General features: G+C 39.6%; 3 protein-coding genes across 4 annotated transcripts in view; all 3 read left to right on the top strand.

The window, feature by feature from the left end:
* Positions 1 to 1,771: 1,771 nt before the first annotated feature.
* Positions 1,772 to 6,942, top strand: LOC124635325 (E3 SUMO-protein ligase ZBED1-like). Its single transcript, XM_047171202.1, has 2 exons — positions 1,772 to 3,556; positions 6,844 to 6,942. Exons 1-2 carry the CDS (start codon positions 1,772 to 1,774, stop codon positions 6,940 to 6,942), a joined length of 1,884 nt encoding a protein of 627 aa, XP_047027158.1.
* LOC124635434 (myc proto-oncogene protein) lies at positions 4,595 to 21,968 on the top strand. 2 transcript variants are annotated; one of them, XM_047171315.1, is made up of 3 exons: positions 4,595 to 4,916; positions 6,844 to 7,504; positions 18,156 to 21,968. In XM_047171315.1, exons 2-3 carry the CDS (start codon positions 6,958 to 6,960, stop codon positions 18,710 to 18,712), a joined length of 1,104 nt encoding a protein of 367 aa, XP_047027271.1. In that variant the 5' UTR covers positions 4,595 to 4,916; positions 6,844 to 6,957; the 3' UTR covers positions 18,713 to 21,968. The 2 variants fall into 2 exon arrangements, with proteins under 2 accessions (XP_047027271.1, XP_047027272.1); XM_047171316.1 differs by lacking the exon at positions 4,595 to 4,916 and adding an exon at positions 6,353 to 6,622.
* A 1,239-nt stretch (positions 21,969 to 23,207) lies between these two features.
* Positions 23,208 to 23,566, top strand: part of LOC124635432 (tRNA dimethylallyltransferase) — a 228,108-nt gene continuing 227,749 nt past the window's right edge. Inside the window, exon 1 of the mRNA XM_047171312.1 lies at positions 23,208 to 23,389. Within this exon, the coding sequence (XP_047027268.1) occupies positions 23,249 to 23,389 (141 nt within the window). The 5' untranslated portion in view covers positions 23,208 to 23,248. The remainder of the gene's footprint in view (positions 23,390 to 23,566) is intronic.

Consider the following 23,566-nt stretch of genomic DNA (forward strand, 5'->3'; position numbering starts at 1 on the left):
ACCACCTGAACATACGGATATTTAAATAACTGAACACTTATTAAAACTGAACATAAATTGGCAATTAGTATTATCGGCATAGCAACAAAACTATATCTGTAAACTGCCAATAAGTTATTGGCGAGCCATGTCAAAATGGGCAACGGGTCGATTTTTAAATAAAACTAGGGTTCCGTCCACACTAACAAGGGTTGTGAATAGGTTTTGTTGAAGGTATTGTTATTATACATAAGGCCGGGAACAAATAGGTAATCCCGCAGAACCAACCCCATGTTCCCGCTTGAAGGGTCAACGACCTCGCATTCCTGGCGTTGCATTCCCGTGCAAATAAAAATCCGCATCGACTTTGCAATCCTTACGACTAATAAAAGTCATTCTTTCTCTTTCGTTTATGAAATACACCACTAAATGTGGTGGGATTTTAATTCCGATCCATTTTATGGGCATTTCTCGGTCGGCTCATCCATCAGTGAGAAATTGCAATCCTCGATAACATATCTACGCCTACATTAAGTAATAAATTTAATTCTTAAGTGAACCCGTCAGGCGTAGGTAATTTATTTTTGGCACTAACTACTTATTGAAACCAACTTTTTGTAATTATGAATTTTATAAATATTAATCACATTTATCATTATAGCTTCATCTTGAATTCGTACTGCATACAAATTTTGTCACCATTAAGAAAAGAATCTTATTAACTTTTATTACAATGACTTCTTGAGTCAACTTTAAAAAAAAAAACTTGAGAAAAAAGCTAGATAAAGCTTGCTCCAATAACTGTAACCCTTTACACGTACATCCCTTCAATTAATTTCACATTCATTCACCCCTTTACGTCAAAAAAATAGATAAGCAGGAAGTATAAAACGTGTACTTCCGAACGTAAGCTAGGGTTGTCAAACAATGCCACTTAACCCACAATTTTACAATTTCCATGAAAAAAAAAATATATTCAAATCTGCGCTCTATGTTGTTCGAAATAGATTTGAACCCTTTGAATATGGAATTTAAAAGGGGTAACATCAAAACCCGATATAATCCGGGTCTGAGTCAAACTCATTTGTCTACGGACGGTAATAGACATGTGTAAGTAATGCGAGTAATGCATTACGCGTAATATAACCCGACCGCGTAGAGTAATATCACACATTACTCGACTAAATTAAGCATCACACATCACACTAAAGCATTACTCGGTCGCGCAGCTCTAGAAGACATGACTTGTGCGATGGGTGATGTGATGCGGTGTTCGTTCTGCCTGCAATCGTTCGGCAGAGTTCGGCTAACTTCGGAAGGAATCGTCAATATTCGAGAGACCGAGCGGCGAGCGAGGCAGCCCCACCTCCGAGTCCGCAACCGAACAATTCGGTTTGCCAATTGCTCTTTGATTTAGAACTGTATGCTTTAAGACATAAGGATTACATTTTTATAAAGTCACTCATCGTAATTCAAGTATATAAGTATAAGTATATACCTCGTAATTTCGCCGACACTTTTTTGAAATTTCTTTAGTTTGTTTGTTTTGCGTTTGCGTTCAAGGTCATGTTACGACTGCACTTATCGTTTTAAAATATTTCATAATTTATTTAAAGTGAGAGTGATAGCGTGTTTGACATTTTGACAAGTAATACATACAAACTGGTTGAACAATACTTACTTGCTTCGTGTGAGTGAATGTGTAAATAAATAGGTTTAGGTATAGGTATAGACTTGGAAATAGTAAGTTAGTTATAGAAAATAAGTTGTAAATAATTAACTGTTAGTGAAAATGTCCAAAAGAAAGAGCAGCCCCCTTTGGAACCACTTTGAGGAAGTTGTGCCTGGAAAGAAGGCAAAATGTGGCTACTGTTCCCGGGTACTGGCGGTTTCATCAAGCTCAATCGGAAGTTTAAGCCGACACATGAAATCCGTCCACCCGACTGTACAAATTAGCAGTAGCCGACAGCCGGCAATAACACCAGCGGCAGTAGAAGCATTCGACGGCGACATCATAGCATCAGCGGAGCCGGCAGCAGTACCCTCGAGTAGCGGCAGCGTGCAAGGTGAGGATCACAGAGCCGATAATGCTTTGTTTGTACGACTTGGCCAGAGACCGACCGCGGCTGCCCCTACAATGGCTGATTACGTGCAGTCAAAAAAAACCCTGCCAAGACATCGAGTGCAACAGCTCGATGAACAATTAGTTCGAATGATTGCGAAGGGATATCACGCCCTTCGCTTGGTTGATGAAGTGGAGTTCCGCAAGTTCGTGGAAATGTTGAACCCGGGCTACACATTACCGACCCGGAAAACTCTTTCCGAGAGCTTGCTCCCCAAGGTCTATAACAAAGTCTTAGAAACAGTGAAAAAGCAAATCGCTAAAGCTGCAGCTGTTTGCATTACTACAGACGCATGGACATCCTGTGTGCACGATGGCTATATTGCGGTCACTGCACATTTTATTGATACTGAAACGCACAAAGTATGCACAGTTATGATTGGGTGCTTAGAGTTTGAGGAGAGACACACCAGTGCAAATCTAAAAGGCTTTTTGGAGGCGAAGTTCCAGGAGTGGAACATATCACAATTCGTCAATGTAATAGTCAGTGACAATGCGGCGAATATTTTAAGTGCTGTGCGGCTAGGAGGCTGGCGATCTTTGCCTTGTTACGCACATACCTTAAATTTAGTGGTGCAAGGTAGCTTGGACGCCTTGTCTGATACGATGGATAGGGTGAAAGGCGTTATCGAATATTTTCATCGCAGCCATCCAGCGAAGAAGAAATTGGTGGAAATTCAGGAGCAAATGCATATTTCCCCATTGAAACTGAAGCAAGACGTAACTACGCGCTGGAACTCTACATATGATGCGCTAAACCGGTTGCTGAGGATGAAAGAAGCCCTAATTGCCACTTTAGCAATTATGAGGCCAGACATCAACCTGCCGCAAGATGATTGGATCGTTATCGAAAAAGCCACCGAGGTATTAAAACCCTTTTATGAGGTCACTACTGAAATTAGTGGCGAACAATACGTATCTGCGTCAAAATACATTGTACTCTGTAAAATAATAAATCGGTCCCTCAGCAAATATTCTCCGGATGGTCATCCCAAGTTGGAGCGCCTACATAACGCACTCAAACAACAAATGGCGCAAAGATTCGGAGATGTAGAAAATAAACCACTTCTTTGCGAGGCGACCATATTGGATCCGAGATTCAAGAAAAGTGGCTTCAGTGATTTAAGAAATTTTGAGAAAGCAGTGGCTGCTCTAAAATTGAGAATTGGCTCGGACAGAACCCTGACCCACGTACCCGTTCAGGAGGAGGCAACGCAAGTGCCAGCTCCTCAGCCGCCGAAAACTGGCTCTATTTGGGACGATTTCGACGAGGAAATTTCTGCTCTCGTCCCACAAAACCCAACCGCTGCTGGCATTGTCGAATTCGACAAATACTTAGACGAACCTTTGATAAAAAGGTCAGAAAATCCTTTGCTCTGGTGGAGTGATCGCAAAGGCGTGTATCCCCGGCTGTACAGATACATGTTGAAACGCCTCAACATCGCAGCAACATCGGTACCGTGCGAACGGGTCTTTTCGAAAGCTGGCCTAATATTAAATGAGAGGCGAACCCGACTCAAATCAAAAAAACTGTCGGAATTAATATTTATAAGCTGCAATTAGTGATTTTATAAAGTGTAAAATATGTGTACAAACTTATATATATATGTGTAAATATTAACTTATATACATACATCTATATTATTATTATATGTAAATATGCAATCATTGTACATACAGTTGATTTTTAAATACGCCAATATTCATGATTTGTTCAATTACGTACCTACTTCGTCTTGGTTAGTAGGTAATTAATTGTAATCTACGAATATTGCCAGTCCTAAGCCTGGAAAAACGGTCCGTAATATTTGAGTACGCATGGTTTAAGTATGAAGGGAAATCAACTGTAAATAATATTACACTTTAGTCATTTATATATTCTGTGTTATGTGATAAATCTGAACATTACATTACAACATCACGACAGTGATTATAGCCCCTATATTACGCTTATGATGCAACATCACGCGTGATGTTTGAAGTGATGGTAAAATGTAATATTACTCGGCACGAAATGTAATGACATATCACATTACTTCGTGATGTACTGTTTTGCGCATGTCTAGAGGCTATAGCGTATATCTAGCCGGTGTTTCGCTTCGCCTCCTCGATATTCAACTCGACGCGCCATGCACACACGCGCAAAACACTACCACACACACATCCCTACTTTCGTGTTCTTTGAATGCCGCTGCGCTGATTTCCTTCTTCGAGCGGCCCCTCCACCCTCCAGGCCCTCCACCCCTCGAGACAATCGCGGTTACCGAAATTCTTCTGCAAAATTCTACATCAAATTCGATGCATTTCTGAATAAATTGTTGACTTGCATATTGTCTTATAGATTTAGCCTGCGTTTATGTAATATTCCAGTAGGATATGTGCGTATTTTCAGAGAATTTCGTGAATGACATCGAATTAGCCGGGACGCGGCGGGCGAGAGGGGCGCTACCGCGTCACCGCGCCGATCGCGAACGCCGGCGACCGGCGACGACCGCTAGTCGCTACTCGCAGCGCGGTTCGTACAATACGTTCATCTAGCTTGTAGTCGTGTCCACGGCGCCCATCGAATCGCACGCGCGGCTCTCCTTAGAACCGGCCGGCTCCCGAATAATGTTTCAGTGTTTGACAAACTCAATCGGAGGTCTCGGAAGAAGTATCGTATTTAATAATTTACACTGTATAACCGATCGCATATTCTCAGTGAGTGTTACGCAGTGTGTACGGAAAAAACTTTGTCGAAGATTCTGAAGAATCTTGTGTAAAATTGTGTAATACACCGGCCGCGGCCGGATTGCGTTTTGCACAAAACTTTTTGGTGAGTGTTTAATTGATTATAATAATTAAGCTAATCAGTTCAGTAAACTCTGTGGATATTTGGAATAAAAATTGTGGTGGGTACTAAATACTTACGCGCGCGGGGCGTTGCCGGCTAACTCCAACCTATACTATAGGTTTAATGAGTTTTTCTGCGAATTGGCAGCGCCCAAATTCTTTACCTTATTGTTTAGGCAAAAATGGTCATACAATAAAGACGTAATTGTGTTGTGTGGGTAGTAGTATTCTAATAAAAGTTTTACAATTTTTTGTGATAATTTTAAAATTACATCCTCATAATATTTTACCTAGCTAATCTGTACCTACACGAAAAAGGTTTTGTTACATGAGAGTGATTTTGTCATAAGTAATAATGTAGAAAGAGGGCCAGTATTTAATACTTTTTTATTAATGACGTGAACTAATCAAAAAAGTAACTGATTGACTTAAGTCTAAAATTAAGAATTAATAATAATATTTCGACAATATAATTAAATAATAAATTGTGATAAGTATTTCAGTGAAGTAGTTTACTTAAGTAGTTAAAATAATTATAAAGTGATTTCGATTTATTTCCTTCTTCAGAATTGTGTTAAAGTGTAAATAAACAATCTATAGAAGTGATCGTATTGTTTTTTGGCAAATTACTTTCGATTCGTTGTGCAATATTTATGACATGTATTTACTAACATGTATTGTGTATTTCACAAGTTGATCAAATAGGTACCTACGTAGATAATAACGTAGCTTTGTTCAATTTACTTTGTTAACATTCGTAATTATCTTAATATTTTAGCACAACCTTTAAAGTATTAGATATGTACCTACCTATGTGAAAAATATAACTCTAGTCCGCTAAGTCATGAGAACTAATTAGGATATTTTATCTCTAGAAAATCTTTACTAACTTTTTAAAGTTTTATTGTAATTTACTGTAAAATTATTTAGAACTAGTTTATCATTTTCAAAATTCGGGCGGGTAGGTATTCACTGAACTTTTGAATAGTGCCTACTTTATTAACTTGTTACGCTAATTTAACTCAAAGTTTGTAATACCGGCAAAATAATGTTACTTAAAAATAACACAAGTATTGTAACACTAGTCGTAATAACTGTAGGTAGGTATGTCGCGTATTGTATCGAAGCACTTTGCGGGAAAACGACTCGTTGATTTGCATTATTATTAGTAAACACTCATTTCGCGCCATTCTGCGCTCGTAAACAAAAACAGTTTTACGGAAATCTTTACCTGGTACACGATGCGCGCAAAAACTTGGCGGGATTAGTGATGCGCCCGCTCTACTTCAGGTAAAGAGAATTACGAGAAAAAACGTCGCGGGGGTGGCTGACAGGACAATGACTAATTGTTATATTTCTTTAAAGTGGGATAGGGCCCAAGGCCAATGTACTCTTTAAAATTGTTCGGTCTCGTATCCAGACTTCAGTCTACTTTCGGGCACCGCAGTGGACACTTCCTCCTTACCGACAGTTAGTTTGTGTCGCCGCGGAGTTCGATACGCGATTGTTTGTAAATAAAAAGGGGTTATTACACTTCAGTGCTTAATAATTTAAAATATTTTTATTTAAATATTATTAAATATTTTTACGATTTTAGCTAACAATACGTACACAAACTTAGTGCAATACCAAAGTGATTTGTGGACTTGTGCAATTTATTGTAATACAACATCGATTATTTTTCACAAGGTACAGTGGTAGTTGTTTGAGTGGAAAACATTTATGTTTTTATTTCGATTATATGTAGAATTTTATTTGACACATACTGTTCCGGATTTAAATCAACTTTTCATTTTTTTTGTCGGACATATTCGCGGATTTTTTAATTTAGTCAGCAACCCCCTAAGTCAAAGTTTGTGTTTAAACTTTAAGTTTTAAAACTAACAATAGTTTATTTGTCATTGTTGCAGACTGCGTGCGTTGTACCCATCGCGCGCATCTTCCCTGTGATAAGAGGGTCCTGTGATATCGACGAGTTCGACTTAGCTTTAAAACTAGTTAGTCTTTAGGTATATAGAATTAAAATGGCGCCACCGTTCGACTCGTTCGTTCAGTTCGACATGTGGGAAGCCCTGGATGAGGATTCCTTGAGGTTGACGCAAACGTCCGAATTTTGGACTCAAGTTCAATATGAAGCAGATAGATTGGATCTAGTCCCTCCCGCCAACTTTTCGGACCCGTTGCAGGACAGTGATGAAGACTGGAGGATAATGGATACACCAGAGGAACCACACAAAGATAACATAGTACACCATGATTGTATGTGGGCAGGCTCTTGTGCTGATTCAGTGCATCCAGGCAACACATTTGTCCCGATTGATCCAACCACTACACCCACTACACCCGGACAGAGTTTGCTTCGCCGAGACATTTCACCATCAAGACCGGAAACTCCACCATCAATAGATGGCGATGAACCACCACAGTTCCGTCATTCTGTCGACGTTGCTGGTACTGCTCTCCGCCTCCTGAGAGACTCCGCCGCGGTAGCAGCCGACCATTCTTACACATTGGCCAGGCAGCACTTGGACAACCTCGGCGTTCAAACACCCTCTGACTCATGTGAATCAGGTCAGTACACTTCATTATCTGTATGATTTGATTCGTTTACATGTATTGTTTTAATTTTATCTGAGCTCCGTGAAATTATTCAATGAAAGCCGTATCATCCAATTGTCATCGGTAAAGTTAAGTTAAAATGATCGTTTAAATATCTTCGTAAAGTGTCGTCGCTTTGATTTGAAATTCAAATGGATGATGTTGGGCCTCTTTGGTTATTGGGAAGCCGCTGATACCGGTGACGATCGGTGACCTTAATAACGAATTCCAAATGTTTGGTTTTTTGTTCCTGGCATACTCGCATTTACCATACCGATACGAATCATATTATTTCTATTTTCTTTATTTTCTTAACATTTTTTTTCTCTTCATTGAATTCATCAAAGGTTCCATATAAGTACCAAACAAAAACATTGAGGCACTTAATCTCATGCTCCGCAAAATATAAGGCCCAAAAAACCGGCTTTCTTGCTAAGTTATAAGATGTTCCTCTAAGTATTCGTCAAGTTAGGTTGACCGGGAATGTCGTGAGGACGCAGGCGCTGACTGTGAGCGCGGGAAACTGCGCATATCGACCGCCATCCCGCGTCCCCCGCCGCGTCTAGACGCACCCGCTTTTCCGCTCTTCCGGAACCTTCGCCTATTGCGACCTTGAACGCCTCAACCTTCCTTAATGTCAGATTGCGCAACGTTACTTCCAGGCTTCTCATCTCCCGGGATTGACACGGCTTAATTAGAATGCGAATTAAAGTTGTATGCAAACTAAGTAAAAGGTCTCGGTGCGTGTTATGGGCTTAGACGGAACTAAGGTCATAAGTACGTCGACCGAGACGTTCCGACCTTGATGCATCCTCCAATTGCAACCGGCGCTTCCCGCCGTTGGCGGTGGCAGGGTTGCTATCCTCTCGAGCTCATTAAAATATAAATTCTCTCATTATTAAAACACGCAAATTCGATTTAATCGTAGCTGTTTTGTAAATCAGGTGATATTAATATATCTTTTTCGAAATTGACAAATAAGAATTTGGGCTAGTTAAATACTTTCATTACCGCTTCAAAATCGTACTTTACCTAAACGTTGATTTGAATTTATTGTTATGGAATGTTTCGTAATGCATGTGCTGTGACATGACGTGCGACCTCAAATAGACACCGCCGATTATGTGCATCTACAATGTTTAAATTATACATAGTAGCAATTTAGATATCGTCGATAGCAGTGGGTAAGGTCGCGATGGGCATGTGTTTGATTCGAGCGGCCGCGAACATTTGTTTACATTTTAACTTGTTGCGTAGCTTTCAGTAGAACATAAATATGTTGGCGGAAGACGTAATTTAATTAAAACCTCGCGAAGTATAAAACTAATCGAACAAAGTACGCGGCTCCTCACACTCGGTACTCTCGTGTCTAGTCCGTTACTTGTATAAGAATGCAGTGGAATGAAATGGAATCTCATTGAAGTGGAGCTTGCTCGGCTCGCTGGACCGGTTTGAAACGCGGTACTCCCATGTCCAGCTTGGCCGGATGACAATTTGATAGACAGCGTCTCAATAATCGTGATCGAACATCAGTCGGCAAGCGCCTACATCTGATAAATTACAAATTATTTGTACTTCACTATAACTAATGGGCACCGAAAAAGTTCAACTCGTACTAGTAAATGGACGAAACAAAAAAATACTATGTCACATCACTAGTTGTGCGGCGCGAAGAATTTACGACGCATGCGCGGTTTTATCGCTTTGTAAGTCCGTACGCCACGCACAGCTACCCGTACGCCCGTAGTTATTGTCACATTTTCGCGCCAATTTAGTTTGTACTAACTCGCAGATTAACGTCATCTTGCCTACATCATTAATTTTCTCAATCCTATACTAGATCTGACAGCTACTTTTTTTGCTACATATGTATTTGAGTCGTATCTCGTAGGTACCTATCTAAGAATACACATATTATGTACCTATCTATCTAGTTATCTTGTTAAGATAGCAAAGTATAAACAGCGCTGGGTGTTTTTGACCTGATGCTACTATCTTGACAGATTGCACACTCTTGATTAATAGCCTCTACTCGAATGTAGGCCACTGGTTTAGCTACGAATTGTAAAGTTCCTTTAAGGGCCAATTTAGGGCATAAAGATCCGGTTTGTTCGGCGCCCTAAACATTTTAGTGTCAATCAGTGAGCCAAGGCTACGTGCTAGTTTCTAAGAGCTTGTGAATTTTACTACTTGATCTATGTATTATATTGCCTAGTTACACAGTTTAATACGGGTTAAAAGAAATCTAATTAGGTAGGTAGGTGATTTGTCAATCGTATAATCTTGTAAGTTTTTTTTTTTTTGAAATGTTGCCAATTAGAAAAATAAATTCGCGATTCTCATTCCCAGTTAAATTGGTATTTCATTCTTATCAGACAACGGTTCGCGTACAGATTTATATTACTACTTTTTTAAACTTGTATGAAACATTAATCGTGTCGTCAAGCGTAATAATAATAATTCAAAAGGCCTCGAACGCGTAGTAAAGCAATTTGCGCGGTTATACTATATACCTATATAAGATATTATGTATAAAAACAGTTATATACTCAGCTACCTTCGCGTTCTTCACGCGTTGTAATTGGTTGGCATCTACAACTGTACTTGTGTTGACAATCAGCCTCATAATGAACGCTGTGGCCCAGCCTGATGGCATCTAGGCATACCAGGCCAATCTAGCAATTCTATCATTGATAAATTTCGTATTGGAATTTGCGCGCGAATTCGCCGCGTTGAACTGAAGGAATTATCCGAGAAATTCCAATAAATACTTTTTAAACTGTGCTACTTCTCTCAACTTGTCTTTGGTAGTTACCGAGTGATAGTTGACACTACACTGCCCTAAATAGTGTGGCCGGTAGTTTAGCAGATATTTAGTGTAACCTAGCCTTGCGCCGCCTAGTCACCGGGCCTGGCCCACATTCGATCTCAATAACTTAGCTTAAGTGCTTGCTTGTTCGATTTATGTGCTATACCGATGTTAAATCAATTTCTGTGACAGAGAGCATGTACTCAACTACAAGAATGTCATAATCGTAATTAATTACAATCTAACTTACTTTGTAATGTTCCAATATGATTGCCAATAAATACGCAATAGAAAGCAACATACTGTTTCATATCTGAGCGAAATAACATCAACATGTATAGCACTCTTGATAAGAGATTCGGAATCTCAAGTTCAATCTAGCTGGGTACTTACGTACTTCAATTAAAAGTACATTACCAGGCATTTAATAAGGTAAACAAACAAATCAAGTGACCGTGCACGCTTCACTGATCACAAAAGATAGAGAAAGTTCTTTTATTTGTAAATATTTCAGTGCGAACATCACTAGGCCAGTAGGGCAGTGTAACGAAAAAAAATATTAAATAGCACTTTATCAGCAGCGATAAAGTAATTTCACTGGTCGGTCGGCATGCATGTACATACGTAGTGGAAAGGACCTTGGGCCTTATCGCCACAGAATATGCACTTAGATATTTAAACAATCGGTATGAATGTGTTGATACGCTCACATTCATCGCGATCGCAGCGCCCGCCATCTTGGCCTCCGCGCGACCGCCGCATTATCAATGCCGATAACAATAGTACTTATTACAACGTGACACCCTAACATAAATTTGTATTGTCTTATCACGAGAAAAAAACTAAAGCCACGCTGACGACTGATAAGCGACATCGCAACAAGATAACTTTACGGTTTGATCTCTTAACATCGCAAAATATTTAAATGAGGAATGTTGTAGTTACTATTTGCTTAGCCGAGTGCGTGTACGAAGTCCGGTTTGATCTCACACGGGCCGCTGCGCAACCACGACAAAATCGCGGGCGCTTATCGAATCGCGAAAATGACCCCTAAAATATAGCTGATAACACGTGACAGCCTCCGCGGCACACGTGATTGCGTATACTGTTCATTAATTAAAATATAATACAGTATTCTTATAGTTGATTAAAATGCTGTAGCGCAGTAGTCAGAGATAATTGCGTAGCTACTTAATGTGTAATTCTATGCCAAATTCGTCACAAAATATACGCGCGCCATTTAAATGGAAGCCATAGAACCTACCTACTGGCATTTTTTGCGTATGATTATCTCGATTTTATTTTTTAAGGGTGTCTTTACACAATGTGGTTGTCGTGCGGCTACTAAGAACGGTCCGTGGTCTGTGTGAGACCAGCGAGGCACATCTAGTAATAATCATTACGATCCGGTTTCTTATTCGGTCGCACAGATGGGCGTGGTGGCTGCCCGGCAACACGAACTATTTACAATGACGTAATAAACTGCCCATTTGAATGCTAAACACTAAGGAAGTGTCATCTGTATAGCTTTACTATGACATATTGTAGTGTAGATGTTATGACATCTTTTATACGTTTACTTAACGCGTAAATCATCTTGTTTAGCTGCGTTTTATCCTTCCTTACTGCTATTCAAAGATTTGTTTGATTGCCTTAGAGATGTAGTCATGTAATTTTAATTACTTCCATTTAATTATGTTATAGCTAACCCAGTTTATTGATATGTGCATTACTGGTATGTTGCGCAGTTTGTGCAATTAAGTTGCACATACTATCTCGTCGTCCTGGCACGCCTGTATGTACACGCAAATAATCTTGTTAGCAGTAAAACTCTTAGAATTAAACTTTTCCATACACAAAGTTAGCAAAAACAGTGTTTCACGCCTTTTAGTTTCACACTAATTCGCATAGGAATTCGTATGTTTAATATTAACGAGCCTCCATACACATATGTCTCATTAAGTGGGTATTAAAAAAAAGGTTGCGTCACATTTAGTAGCGTATGTACCGTCCATGAACTTCCGCCGGTGCGAACACCACTCAAGGTCGCGGGCTGATGGTGGATCGATGCGCCATACGATAAATAACGAACGGTCTATTTTAGCCGACTACGAGTGGTTACCAGTAAACCAGATGACCGACTTTTGTGAGTTGCGTAACACTACAGAAATAGTGGCTATCTGTCTGTATATTGATGCTTACGCGATTATTTGATACCTCAGATACCTACGGGCGGCTTATCTCTGATAGTAGAATACGATTTTTGTTTCGTAGTATTAGTAAGTAAAATATTTTGTTTATGTTTTCCCACGTTGTTACTTTGTATTCTCATTTGAAAAACACGGTTTATAAAGTAATTACTAATTAAGTTTAAAGTTCAGTGGGAATATGAAAGCGGCGATAAACATAAGCAAGCGGCTCATTTCTGAACTAGTATATGATTTAAGACGCCACCGTGATTTTGATAGCCGTTTGCCATGCCAAATTATAGGACTACCCGCTTACCAATGGATCTGAAATTTTGATATAGGTAAATTGATATCTTTATCTAGATTCTGCCAGAACGAAAACACGATACTGATAATTTTACTCGATCATAATTAATTCCGAAAACACGTCTAAAAAAGTACTATTTTTGAAATTACAAAGAAGTTACACTATCTTTATGTTTCAAAATTACTCTAATATATTCTTAACATCAATATTAACGTTCTGTCAAAGTCATTTTTCCATAACTATTACCAAACATTTTTAATTAAAGTTTTAAGATATTGGATTTTTTGAGCGGCAGCGATCATGATAGACGCTACGCAATTCTGAACCTTATGTCCGTGCTCTAGCGATTGATACACAATGTGTACGGAGACGAGCCAGTCCGGCGATAGCCCTCGTCGAGGTCGGACCTGTGCATGTTGTCGCTCCGGCCGTAGGTATAATAATTTGTGACGATAACTCAGATTTGCGCGCGGCCCTATGTGTGCGTCGGCTTGTAAATATACAACTTTCGCTCGTGTGACAGTGACGTCGTCCGAGCATGACGTGTTCTTATCGCTTTTTGTTATGGGTACAGTCGTTTACAAAAATGTCTAGTTGTTCACGAAGAAAATGTTTAAGGAGTCAGGTAGCGTTTCAAAAAATGAAACAACATCCAAAGCTTTTTATTATTACATCTTACAGTTTTTCATTATTTTCCATTGACATTTATTTTCTCATAAGTTTTTTCAAATTGACATTGACAGTATCTAAGAAATAAATGAGGTGAAATATCTAAGATGAATTAAATACTCCTTACATATTTTCTAGCTCGGGGTACGAGGACAATAAATAAAAGTGTGGACTTGATTTTTCAAGTAGCGATTCAGAATCATTATAAATAAATAAATATTTTTATTGGGTATTAAACAAATCAAAAACTAACTTAATAATTTCAATAGATATTTAAACAGATAAATAAACATTAAATTACGTAATAACTGTTTTTCCTTAAACAGCCGTAACCCCTAAATAACTGTATTTGTACCCGACTGTACCTCTTGTCACGCACACAAAGTCACTGTATATGTACAAGGGTTACCCACACATAACCGCGCGCAAGACTGAGTTGAACTTACTAAAGCACTCTGAGAACAAAAAATCTATGGAGACCGTGTTATACTATAAATTCTTTTTTTTACATTATATTATTATTTATATTTGAGTTTTAATAAATATGTTTAAAAATGAATTACTTAGCTTCATTACTTCTTTGATACCTTACAGCTTCACTACATACATTTATAGCATACATAACACACAAGGTCTGCGACGCTTTTATTCCTTAACCACTTAATTTTTACTAGCTGTTTAATGCGATTTTAGCCGCATTCCCGGGGAACTTCTTCCTGTGCCCGGATAAAATATGGCCTACATTCACTGGGGATAGTGTAAATCTCTAATTGTGAAAGCAAATCAAATCAGTTCAACAGTTTCAGAGCTTATACAATCCACAGACACAAACAATCAAATCTTCCCTCTTTATAACATTAGTATAAATTATTTAACACTGGTCAAACGCTTTCATTTGATACCCATATTGAGAGAGCTATAAAAAAACAATGCAATTCAGCATTTTCTGGCGGTGGCTATCTTGGACTTTAAATAATATTATACATGATTCTACATACTAATCAAGCCCTTTCATTTGATATCCATACTGAAGGAATTGTAAAAAAATATGTTATTCGCCATTTTGTGGCGGCGGCCATCTTGGGCCGATATTCACCAAATAAAGCTAGGAACACTCCCGATTAATTTCATTTCAAACAAAAAAACCTAAATACATATCGATTCATCCGTTCTGGATATACAAACACACATACACGACACACCACACATACATACACACAACCATATGCGTCCAAATTATCATATTACTCTTCATAAAAAGTTTTCATTACAAATAATTTTTGTAAGTACAACAAAAAAAAAATCCGATCAAAAAATAAAAAACTTAGGTAAGTTGCGGCTCCCTATCTTCCCTGTTCGGTTCTCCTGACCCCGCGCTGACCTCGGCGTGTGCGATTGGCTCGAAATTCAAATTTTACACATTGAGTGAAGAGTATAGCTTGCGCGACGCGATAGACGCGGAAGTGTAGTGGGCGGAGCTATCTAAAATCAAAAAATCCGCGGTGCGGTCTTAACGTCTAATTAGCATCCATCACATTTCATTCAAACACAGATAAAATACAGGCTGTCCTAATTCAAATTCCCGCTGCGAACACCTTCAAATATTACTTTAAAATATCACGTAACTTCCAAGGTTACCACTCTAGGATTATCATTTTATAGCGACGATAAAATCGCTTCAGATTAAGCAAATAGGAAAATTTATGATAACGCTGTTCTATCAAAATTCGCGACTATGATAGCGCGTTTTTAAATAAACTCTAGTCCATAATTCCATCGCAGTACATGAAAAAGAGGTTTTATTTATTGTTTAATTAAGGCCGCATTACGAGCAGGCTGTATAAGATGGCGTGTGCCGCGTGCGCGTCACGATAATTTTTAATTATAGTGCTCAAATGCCAGTGAACTTGGCCTCAAGCCGTGGCCAGCGGAGCGTGCGCTAGCCCCGCCGCACCAGGTCATACTTGACGACACCATTGTGCCGATTGCATTCCGTTTTCTAACGTCTTCACTTGTTTATTTTGACAACACACTGCGCTCACTCTTAACTGCTCTCCGGACTTACTTCAATAACTGACGTGACTCAACACACACTGGTGAACGCGAGACTAGCGTAATTAAATTTCCATCGCATCCCCACTATAACATTGTAAACAGATGTTTTCCCCGGCTTGATTTATCACTTAACTCCAAACTTGGTAATTAATTGAGAATTAACTTTAATACCGACAAGAAATGTGAAGCTGACAAAGTTACAGAGAAAATGTTTTGAACGTTTTATGGTTGGGGAAACGCTGTACCGGTTTAACATAACTGTCTACAAAGATCGCCAGCGATTAATGAGTTAGCCTCTTAAGTCTGCGAATCTATGACTCATTGTTTTCTCACGCTAAGGCTTAGACTTACCTAGAATTTGTGACTAATCAGACTCGACGCGAGTATCTCCTAAGCTAATGCAGCTTATTTATTGTTTACCTTCGAAAATAAAAGTTCAGCAAAGTTTTATTAAAGTTCGACGTCTGGACCTTATGCAGACATCGAAACATATGGGCAAGTGCAAGAGAGAGCTGGCAATTTTTTACCCCACCACTCTGATACCGGTCGGTCGGGCGAACAATAAAAAGCGGATTATCTCTGGTATAAAATTGGAACGGCGGCGGATCTGAGAATCGTGTCTCGAGTGATGGAGATATAATAGATATGCACTAGACCGGATCTCAGGGGCGGCGCACCGCGACAATACCGGCCGTATCGCCTTACACGCAGACCTGAAACAAATACTCTCTCGGCCGACCGTTAATCGCGCTGGCGCCACGGAGAAAATCGTCACGTGAAAATTGACTCCCGCACAATGGACGCCTACGCGTACTGTCAACGCTATTTTCTTTACGCCTCTCACCCTGCGGTATTCCCTCTCGATTACACTCTAATCTGTATTTAGTTACACTCACTAATTTTGTCACTTAGGGTCTTCTACTGTTAATAGATATCACACGGCCCTTATCGCCGTTTGAAAGCGATTAACACCTTTGGGGAGTTGTTTCCCAAAACTGTCTGACATTGACGTTATACATTTAAAAGTTGATTTTGGATAGGTAAGAGCGATCAAAAAAATTAAGTCGACCAAGAGACTGGACAAGTATATTATATCCTAATAAGCAGGGTGTGTCTATGTGGCTCGATATAGCGCCAGCAATCTTACCCACGCCTAGATTTAGACGTAAGCGAGGCGTGTTTGACGACAGGCGCCGATCCTCGAATTAGATCTACGCGTAAGCGATAAGCGGCCGCGTAACTATGCGGAAACGTAGTAAAAAGAACACGTTCATGTATAAATTTATCGTCGCGCTGTTCGATAAATGTGTCTGATGCGTATTTTTTAGCACAATCTGCGCAATTTAATGAACCTATTTAGCCGCGTCCCTGACTCGCAGTTTCGTAATCGAATCGGCCAGCTGCCCACGTAACTTGTTTCTATTTCTAGTGCTTAAGCACTGGAGATTTAAACGGAAACTCTCGTCCTTGTTGGGTACGTAAATAGCGCTGCAAGCAACACGTTTAGCGCGGAGCCGGTAACCTTTAATCACAATGAACCGCTGACATAATTATTTGTTGGTGTAACCGGATAGTGCGGGCGAACGGATTCCGCGAAACATGCACTACGGCGTAAACACGAGTCGGACAAACGTCCACATCCGCACTTAGATGCAATGCGATCGTGAAATGGACGCCCTCACCTTCATAGCTCATTCATAGAAGTCGACAATGCACTCTCAGCACTCGGATCGCTGCATTGCTGCACTGGCTGGAATTTAGGCCGTTTCCGCATCGGTCATTAATCGTGCCTCAATATCCATCTTACTAAGCTAGCCATAGATTTAAGTTAATAGGGTATATCCTGTTCATTTGGGAGCCGTACGCCTCTATGGTTGCGGTTCTAGAAAAGACAGGTACATTAAACCAGAGAGACGCCCGTGTTGAGGCGGTCTCGATTGACGCTAAGCAACCCCGTACGTCTCTCACATTAGAAATACCAAACGCAATGCAACGTGATCGATAGTGCGGCTTTTAGCTCGCCGACTGAACCGGTCCGGCTGGTATGTCAGTTAGGAACGTGTAAGCCGGCCGGCCGTCGTTATCGTGCAACTCTCACGTGACAGTTAATTTCGATCGATGCTTTGTTAAATGGTAGCGGCGGAGGCCGGAAAGCGTGTCCACCGCTCGGTAATCCGGACTCCATTGAGTGCGGACGTTGCGGCAGCGCGCCGCGCACGCGCTCTCGTTTTGGCGCGAATGGCGCGCCGTGACGTCAGGCGTCTGGATCGATGGCGGCAGACGCTGCGGTAGTACGACGGGGTCGACGCCCTCCCCCTCCCCGCCGTACGCCGCCCTCACCCCTCCCGCGCACCTGACCACTGCAGTCGCATCTCCCCGACTAGATCTAGCCCCCTGCGATACTATACAGATGTGGCTACGACAATCGACGCCCGCCTTTTATGGTGATGTGAGCGTAATGAACGAACGGTATGAATGAAAGTATGCAAGCAATGAAACGGTAAATGAGGGCGGGAATCTGATATAAACGATTCTCATGATGGGTTTTTTGTAATTAGTGGACATTATGTTAAAATGCATTCTCCGTTGTTGCAGAGGAGGAAATTGACGTGGTCTCGCTCGGCACGCAGCAGCCCTTGCCTACGACGCAAACGCACGTCCGCACGGACTCGCTGCCGCGCGTGCCGTCAGCGCAGGAGCGCCAGCACATCCAGCGCACTGTGGAGACCGCCATCACGCCGCGCTCGCCGCGCCCGGTGGCCAGGAAGCGCTTGGTGCCGCCGCCCAGCATAGCGGCCGCGTCGCGCCGCCGCGCTCGCGGGCCCGGCCGCCGTGGACGCCGCTCCAACACCGACACTGACTCCGAGGCCGAGTCGCCCGAGATAGAACGCCGCTCCATACACAACGACATGGAGAGACTCCGGCGCATCGGTCTCAAAAACCTCTTTGACGAGCTCAAAAAGCAAATCCCGGCCACACGAGACAAGGAACGCGCGCCTAAAGTGGTCATACTGAGAGAAGCTGCCGCGCTCTGCAGAAAGCTTAGCCAAGAAGACCTCGAGAGGGAAAAGCTAAAGAAGAAACAACACCAACTTGTGACGAAGTTAAAAAAGCTCCGCACGATGCTGTCGGCGCGCTACCGCTCGTACTGAGCGCCTCGTACTACCTGACTGGTAATCGATTTGTTCCGACCGAGGAACTATGGAGTCTACTCGACTGGACACTTATGGACTGGTAACTTTTTATGTAAGTCGCTTCTGAACGCTCTAGTGAACGTTAGAACCGTTTATTCAAGACGCGGTGGCGCAGTGAAGCCCCCGTCCGCCGTTTTGATTGCAAAATTTTAAGCGATGTCTTCAGTCGAGTCGGCAGTCGGGAGTTTGTTATATTTCAATGAAAATTCAGCTTTTACGGCTTACTCTGCTTCTGGCAATGTCTCGAGAGTAATATAGTTATGAAACAATAACCGCAGGTTTGTTTTGCTCAAAACGATATTTTGCAGTGCCAAAGTGAGCCATAAAACTGTTGTTAACGACAAATCCTTGGTCTTCAGTAAAATATCTTAATAGTTACAGACTGCTTCGTGAACTAGTAGACTGGTTATACCTCTAAAATGTTTTTTGAATTTATCATTAAATTATACATAGTTGAAATAGCACATTACAGATTTACTCCGTGTTGACAGATCGAAAATGATATGACATTTGTTAAAATATTGTTTCGAGACGTTGATATGAAGATTTTTTACTGGACCTTCCATTAAATAGTTAAGTATTGCGATGTCGCATTTTTTAAAGGAGCATGAATTTGTCAGTGCTGTAAATATAATGAGAGAGGGCAGGTAGTTGAAAGCTTTGTCAGAGGTGGTCAAGCGCTTGGAGCTGATTGGAGATGTATGGCCACTATATATGTTTTCGGCCCGATTTGCAGGATTTTTCAATTTTAACCTTCACTCGCGAGAGTGGGGTTAGTGAAGTGATACATCAATTACTATTACTTTTAATTGCTTTAAGTAAACTATTATTTTAACTGCTTTAAGTAAATTGCATTTTAGGATAGCGCGCTTATTTCATTAGTTTATTTTTTTGTTATTTTGTAAATTTTTAACACTTTTATTGTTTTTTTTTACATAAGAGATGATTACCCAGTAAAATCGGTACCAATTTTCGGTAATTTGGAATCGTTGAATAGAATTTTATACAATAAAATGATTCACATACAGCTTCCAATTGAGATGATGATGATTCATAACGATTTTATGAGTAATGTGTATGCAATTTTATCATGTGAAACTACACCGTACGATTAGCATGCGATTGTGATTATATCGACTTTCTTAGTCGACTATTTTTTTAGCAGGAAATAATGCCCTTCCCAGGCTTTTAAATAATTTAATTAGCAATTTTTAGATCCGCGTAAGTCTTTTACGAAACTTTAGAAGTAAACAGTTTCTAACAAGCGCGATAATTCACGTACGATCATTTGTTCACAAATTTTTCAACAACGGCACACTTCAAAGTTTTTTTTTAAACAAACATTGATTTTAAATATTTTTCTTTGATTTGTTAAAACTTTTGTGGACAATTCGTAAGTACGTGTGAACGGACAGAGTCACAAGCGCATGTTATCTGAAGGTAGAGTTCCCTTCATTTTACGATCATCGTACCTTATTATAATTATAAACATTATTACTAATGTTAAGTCGTGTAGAATATTGAAATCAATATTTAATTCATTCACATGTTGGGATTACAATGGCAACATACCATTTTCATATGATTTATGACATTAAGGTAATAAACAAGTTTTGATGTAAATTGTATAATCTCAGTGACAGTCATCGTTTCGTTAGAAAACAATAGACTGTGTATTTTGATAATAACATCAAGTCTTATACCATAATGATGGTCCGCAAAAATGGACCGTAATAAAAAAAAAATAACCAAGACATAGTTCCTCATAGTACCTACTAATAGTAAATTTTGCATTTTTTTCTTTATAATATTTTTTTTATTAATGCAAGTAAGTTTAGTAAAGTACTCGCAATAGTTCGTGTTAATTGAATATTGAACCTGATCAGAAAAATAAAGGTGTTGAGAATAGCATTGGGACAAATCCGGCCGGTTTCGTTAGAGGCGCGCGCGCAGCTTTTATTCTACTGATCGGGTTTCAGGAGGTTGATGTTTTATCAAGCACATGGTCAGCATCGTGAGTGTGAAGGCTTTAATTGTGTGAGGAATGTGCCTTGCTATTGTTCATGTACATTATTATATATATTAGGTTTATACTCGAATTAGTTTGCAAGACATATTTTTTGTGAAGAATGTCTACGATTAGAATAGCGCTGTTCTAAGTAGTGTACATACAGACAAGAAAAGTTATTGATATTAAAGATGTTTATCTTATCTTCCACTAGGTATTTAATTGTACATACAGATGTAATGGTAAGACTAAGTATATTATACTTTGATCAATCTTTTTTACTAACGAGTTTTTGTCCTAGTAATTGTTTAGTTTTCTTTACTGGAGAGTTACGGATCCTCGAATGTTGTACCTGCATTTATTTTTTTTTGTTATTCATATCTTGACATAAATAAATAAAGATAATAATGGTTTTAGTTATCCAAAATGTAATCGGTTGCTTTGGTGATGACCAGTGTAATTAGACACATAAGAAAAAGTCAGTAGGTAAATGTTTAATGGTAAGAAATGACAGCTTTATGAAATCGGAGACAGAATGTAAGTGTTGAAAACGTTGGTTAATATAACCGCTTTTGTGACAAGGCACATTTCCACCACTGCCAAAATGGAAAAGGAATTATTGATAATAAGTTTAGGTTGAACTGTATATAGTTAAGGTCGGGTTATAAAATTATAAGTCCTGTTATATATAAAAGATTTCCTTTTATTCTTTGTATAGTATCCGTACGTTTGTAACAGCTAGCCGCTGCGGCGCCGACGCCGGCCGTGCTGAGGCGCGGCTGTCGCGACGCCGCGGGGCGCGCGCGCCGCTACAGCGAGTGCAGGGCGCAACATAGATTCCGCCTAATATTAATATTGCCCTCTGCAATCTTTGAAGCGGCGCTCTTAAGTCTAAGGACCTTTGTACTTATGTGGCTAATTTTTGGGATACTATTGTAACACAGAGATAGATTTTTTTTTGGTTTTGTTCCTCTATGTGTATGGATACACTGATACATTGTATTGCATTGACTATACATATTAAACGCTTACGTCGGATCCGGAAAGAGCTTGGGAACAGTGGGCTAATTATTGTGATTTTTATACTTATTCGCTGTAATTTGGGATAAATAAAATCATTGTATTGTATAGTATAGATTCTGTGATTATGTACCTGTGGGGTACGTTTGGGTTTCCACAGCCCTATCTGGTCTGACTAAAAAAATATTTCATTGAGTTTTGATTTTTTTTAATCCACTACCTTACCTAAACCACAGAAGTTTAAATAAATAGAACATCTGTTTATTTCGACTTCTGTGACTCACCCTTTAATTAAAGCATTTTCCTCAAATGCTGAAAATGGCGCATGAGTCACCGAAAGAGGCAAAGAGGTTCAAATAAAGGTGATAAGCCACAAAATACACACACTACACAAAATACAAATTATATCACTACAATATCAATATTAACAAATACACGCAATTAAATCCTAATCTACAAGATAAATGCTAACAATGACACACACTTGCCAGAATTAAGTGATTGACTGATTAATATCTTATACGTATACAAAATACGAAACTATAGTGTGGGAAACGACCAGACGAAACATACCAAAAAGATGGTAGGCACACAAATCTTCAGGCACTGACACTAGGCATTACAATAATTAAACAATAATAGTGAATTTATTTCCAAAACACAAAAAATAATTAGAATAGATAATCATCTGATTTTATACGACTCTTATTCTTACCATCTAGAAGATTCCAATCTATTAAGTCAGAAAACGTGGCGTAAGTATCACAAGATTATCACCACAGGAGGTTCCTGGGTGGTGAAACCTACAAAAAAAAAAATTAAGTTGAAAATAAATAGTGGAAGCACGGACGTAAGTATGTATGTTCTGAAGGTAAACTAACTTTGTGTCAATGCACTGAATTCCCGGGCTTGAACCCCAGGCAACTCAAAGTATTTAAGGAATTAGCTACAACGAATAAATCCCCGCTAAAACAGTTCAAACTAAACTGGAACCGTGCCCGATTAATGATGATAATTATTCTGCTAAATACCTACCGTCAAAGACGATTGACGTCAAAGCCCTTACTTAGTTGAACTGAGGATAGCTATCGCCTACGTGACTGTGTTTATGTAGAAAGAAGAAAGTCCAGATCGTGCAATAAATCTTATACATTATTGAAATGTGTTTTCAAAACAACCGGGCTGTGTCTATATATATATGCCGGTAGGTATTTTCTCATGCTGATATCAATACATAAGAAAGACTGTGTTTATGTTACAAGTAAACAGTGTAGAAATGGAAAGACAAATAAACAATAGCATAAAGATGTGTACTTTCTGAATGTAAATAGATATTTCTATTAATAACAGCAATAATTATCACTTGGCTGTAAATATTATTCCTGTGCCTCAAACGAAGCGGTGCGACCCAACTGACAGATGTCAAAACTCAAAACATTAGTGAAGTTCGTGCGCATGCCGTTGTTATGATGGCTCTTCGGGCAGTGATGACTTCTAAAGTCCCTATGGTGATAATTTTAGGTGCTACAGGTACAGGGAAGACCAAGTTAAGTGTGGAATTAGCACAAAAGTACGCCACGGAGATCATCAGCGCAGATTCCATGCAGGTTTGTTAAGAAAATCGTTTATGTAGGTCACATTGTAACCTCAAACTTTTGAGGGCTATTTTCTAAGAATCTATACAACATTAGAATGTGAAAATGCAATAAAACCTGTAAGATTGTCCTATAAAACGCGTGGCATGAGGACTTTTCGAAATTTTGGTCGTTTAGTGAATGTTTTGA

This window comes from Helicoverpa zea, chromosome 12 (genome assembly GCF_022581195.2).
Source record: "Helicoverpa zea isolate HzStark_Cry1AcR chromosome 12, ilHelZeax1.1, whole genome shotgun sequence".
Taxonomy (NCBI): Eukaryota; Metazoa; Arthropoda; class Insecta; order Lepidoptera; family Noctuidae; genus Helicoverpa; species Helicoverpa zea.

What these genes read in the sequence shown, in the direction of transcription:
- LOC124635325 (XM_047171202.1), top strand. Translation starts at nt 1,772, where the DNA reads ATGTCCAAAAGAAAGAGCAGCCCCCTTTGGAACCACTTTGAGGAAGTT. An exon ending in TCAACATCGCAGCAACATCG is followed by an intron (nt 3,557 to 6,843) that starts GTACCGTGCGAA and finishes TCATTGTTGCAG; the next exon opens with ACTGCGTGCGTTGTACCCAT.
- LOC124635434 (XM_047171315.1), top strand. Translation starts at nt 6,958, where the DNA reads ATGGCGCCACCGTTCGACTCGTTCGTTCAGTTCGACATGTGGGAAGCC. An exon ending in CTCTGACTCATGTGAATCAG is followed by an intron (nt 7,505 to 18,155) that starts GTCAGTACACTT and finishes CCGTTGTTGCAG; the next exon opens with AGGAGGAAATTGACGTGGTC.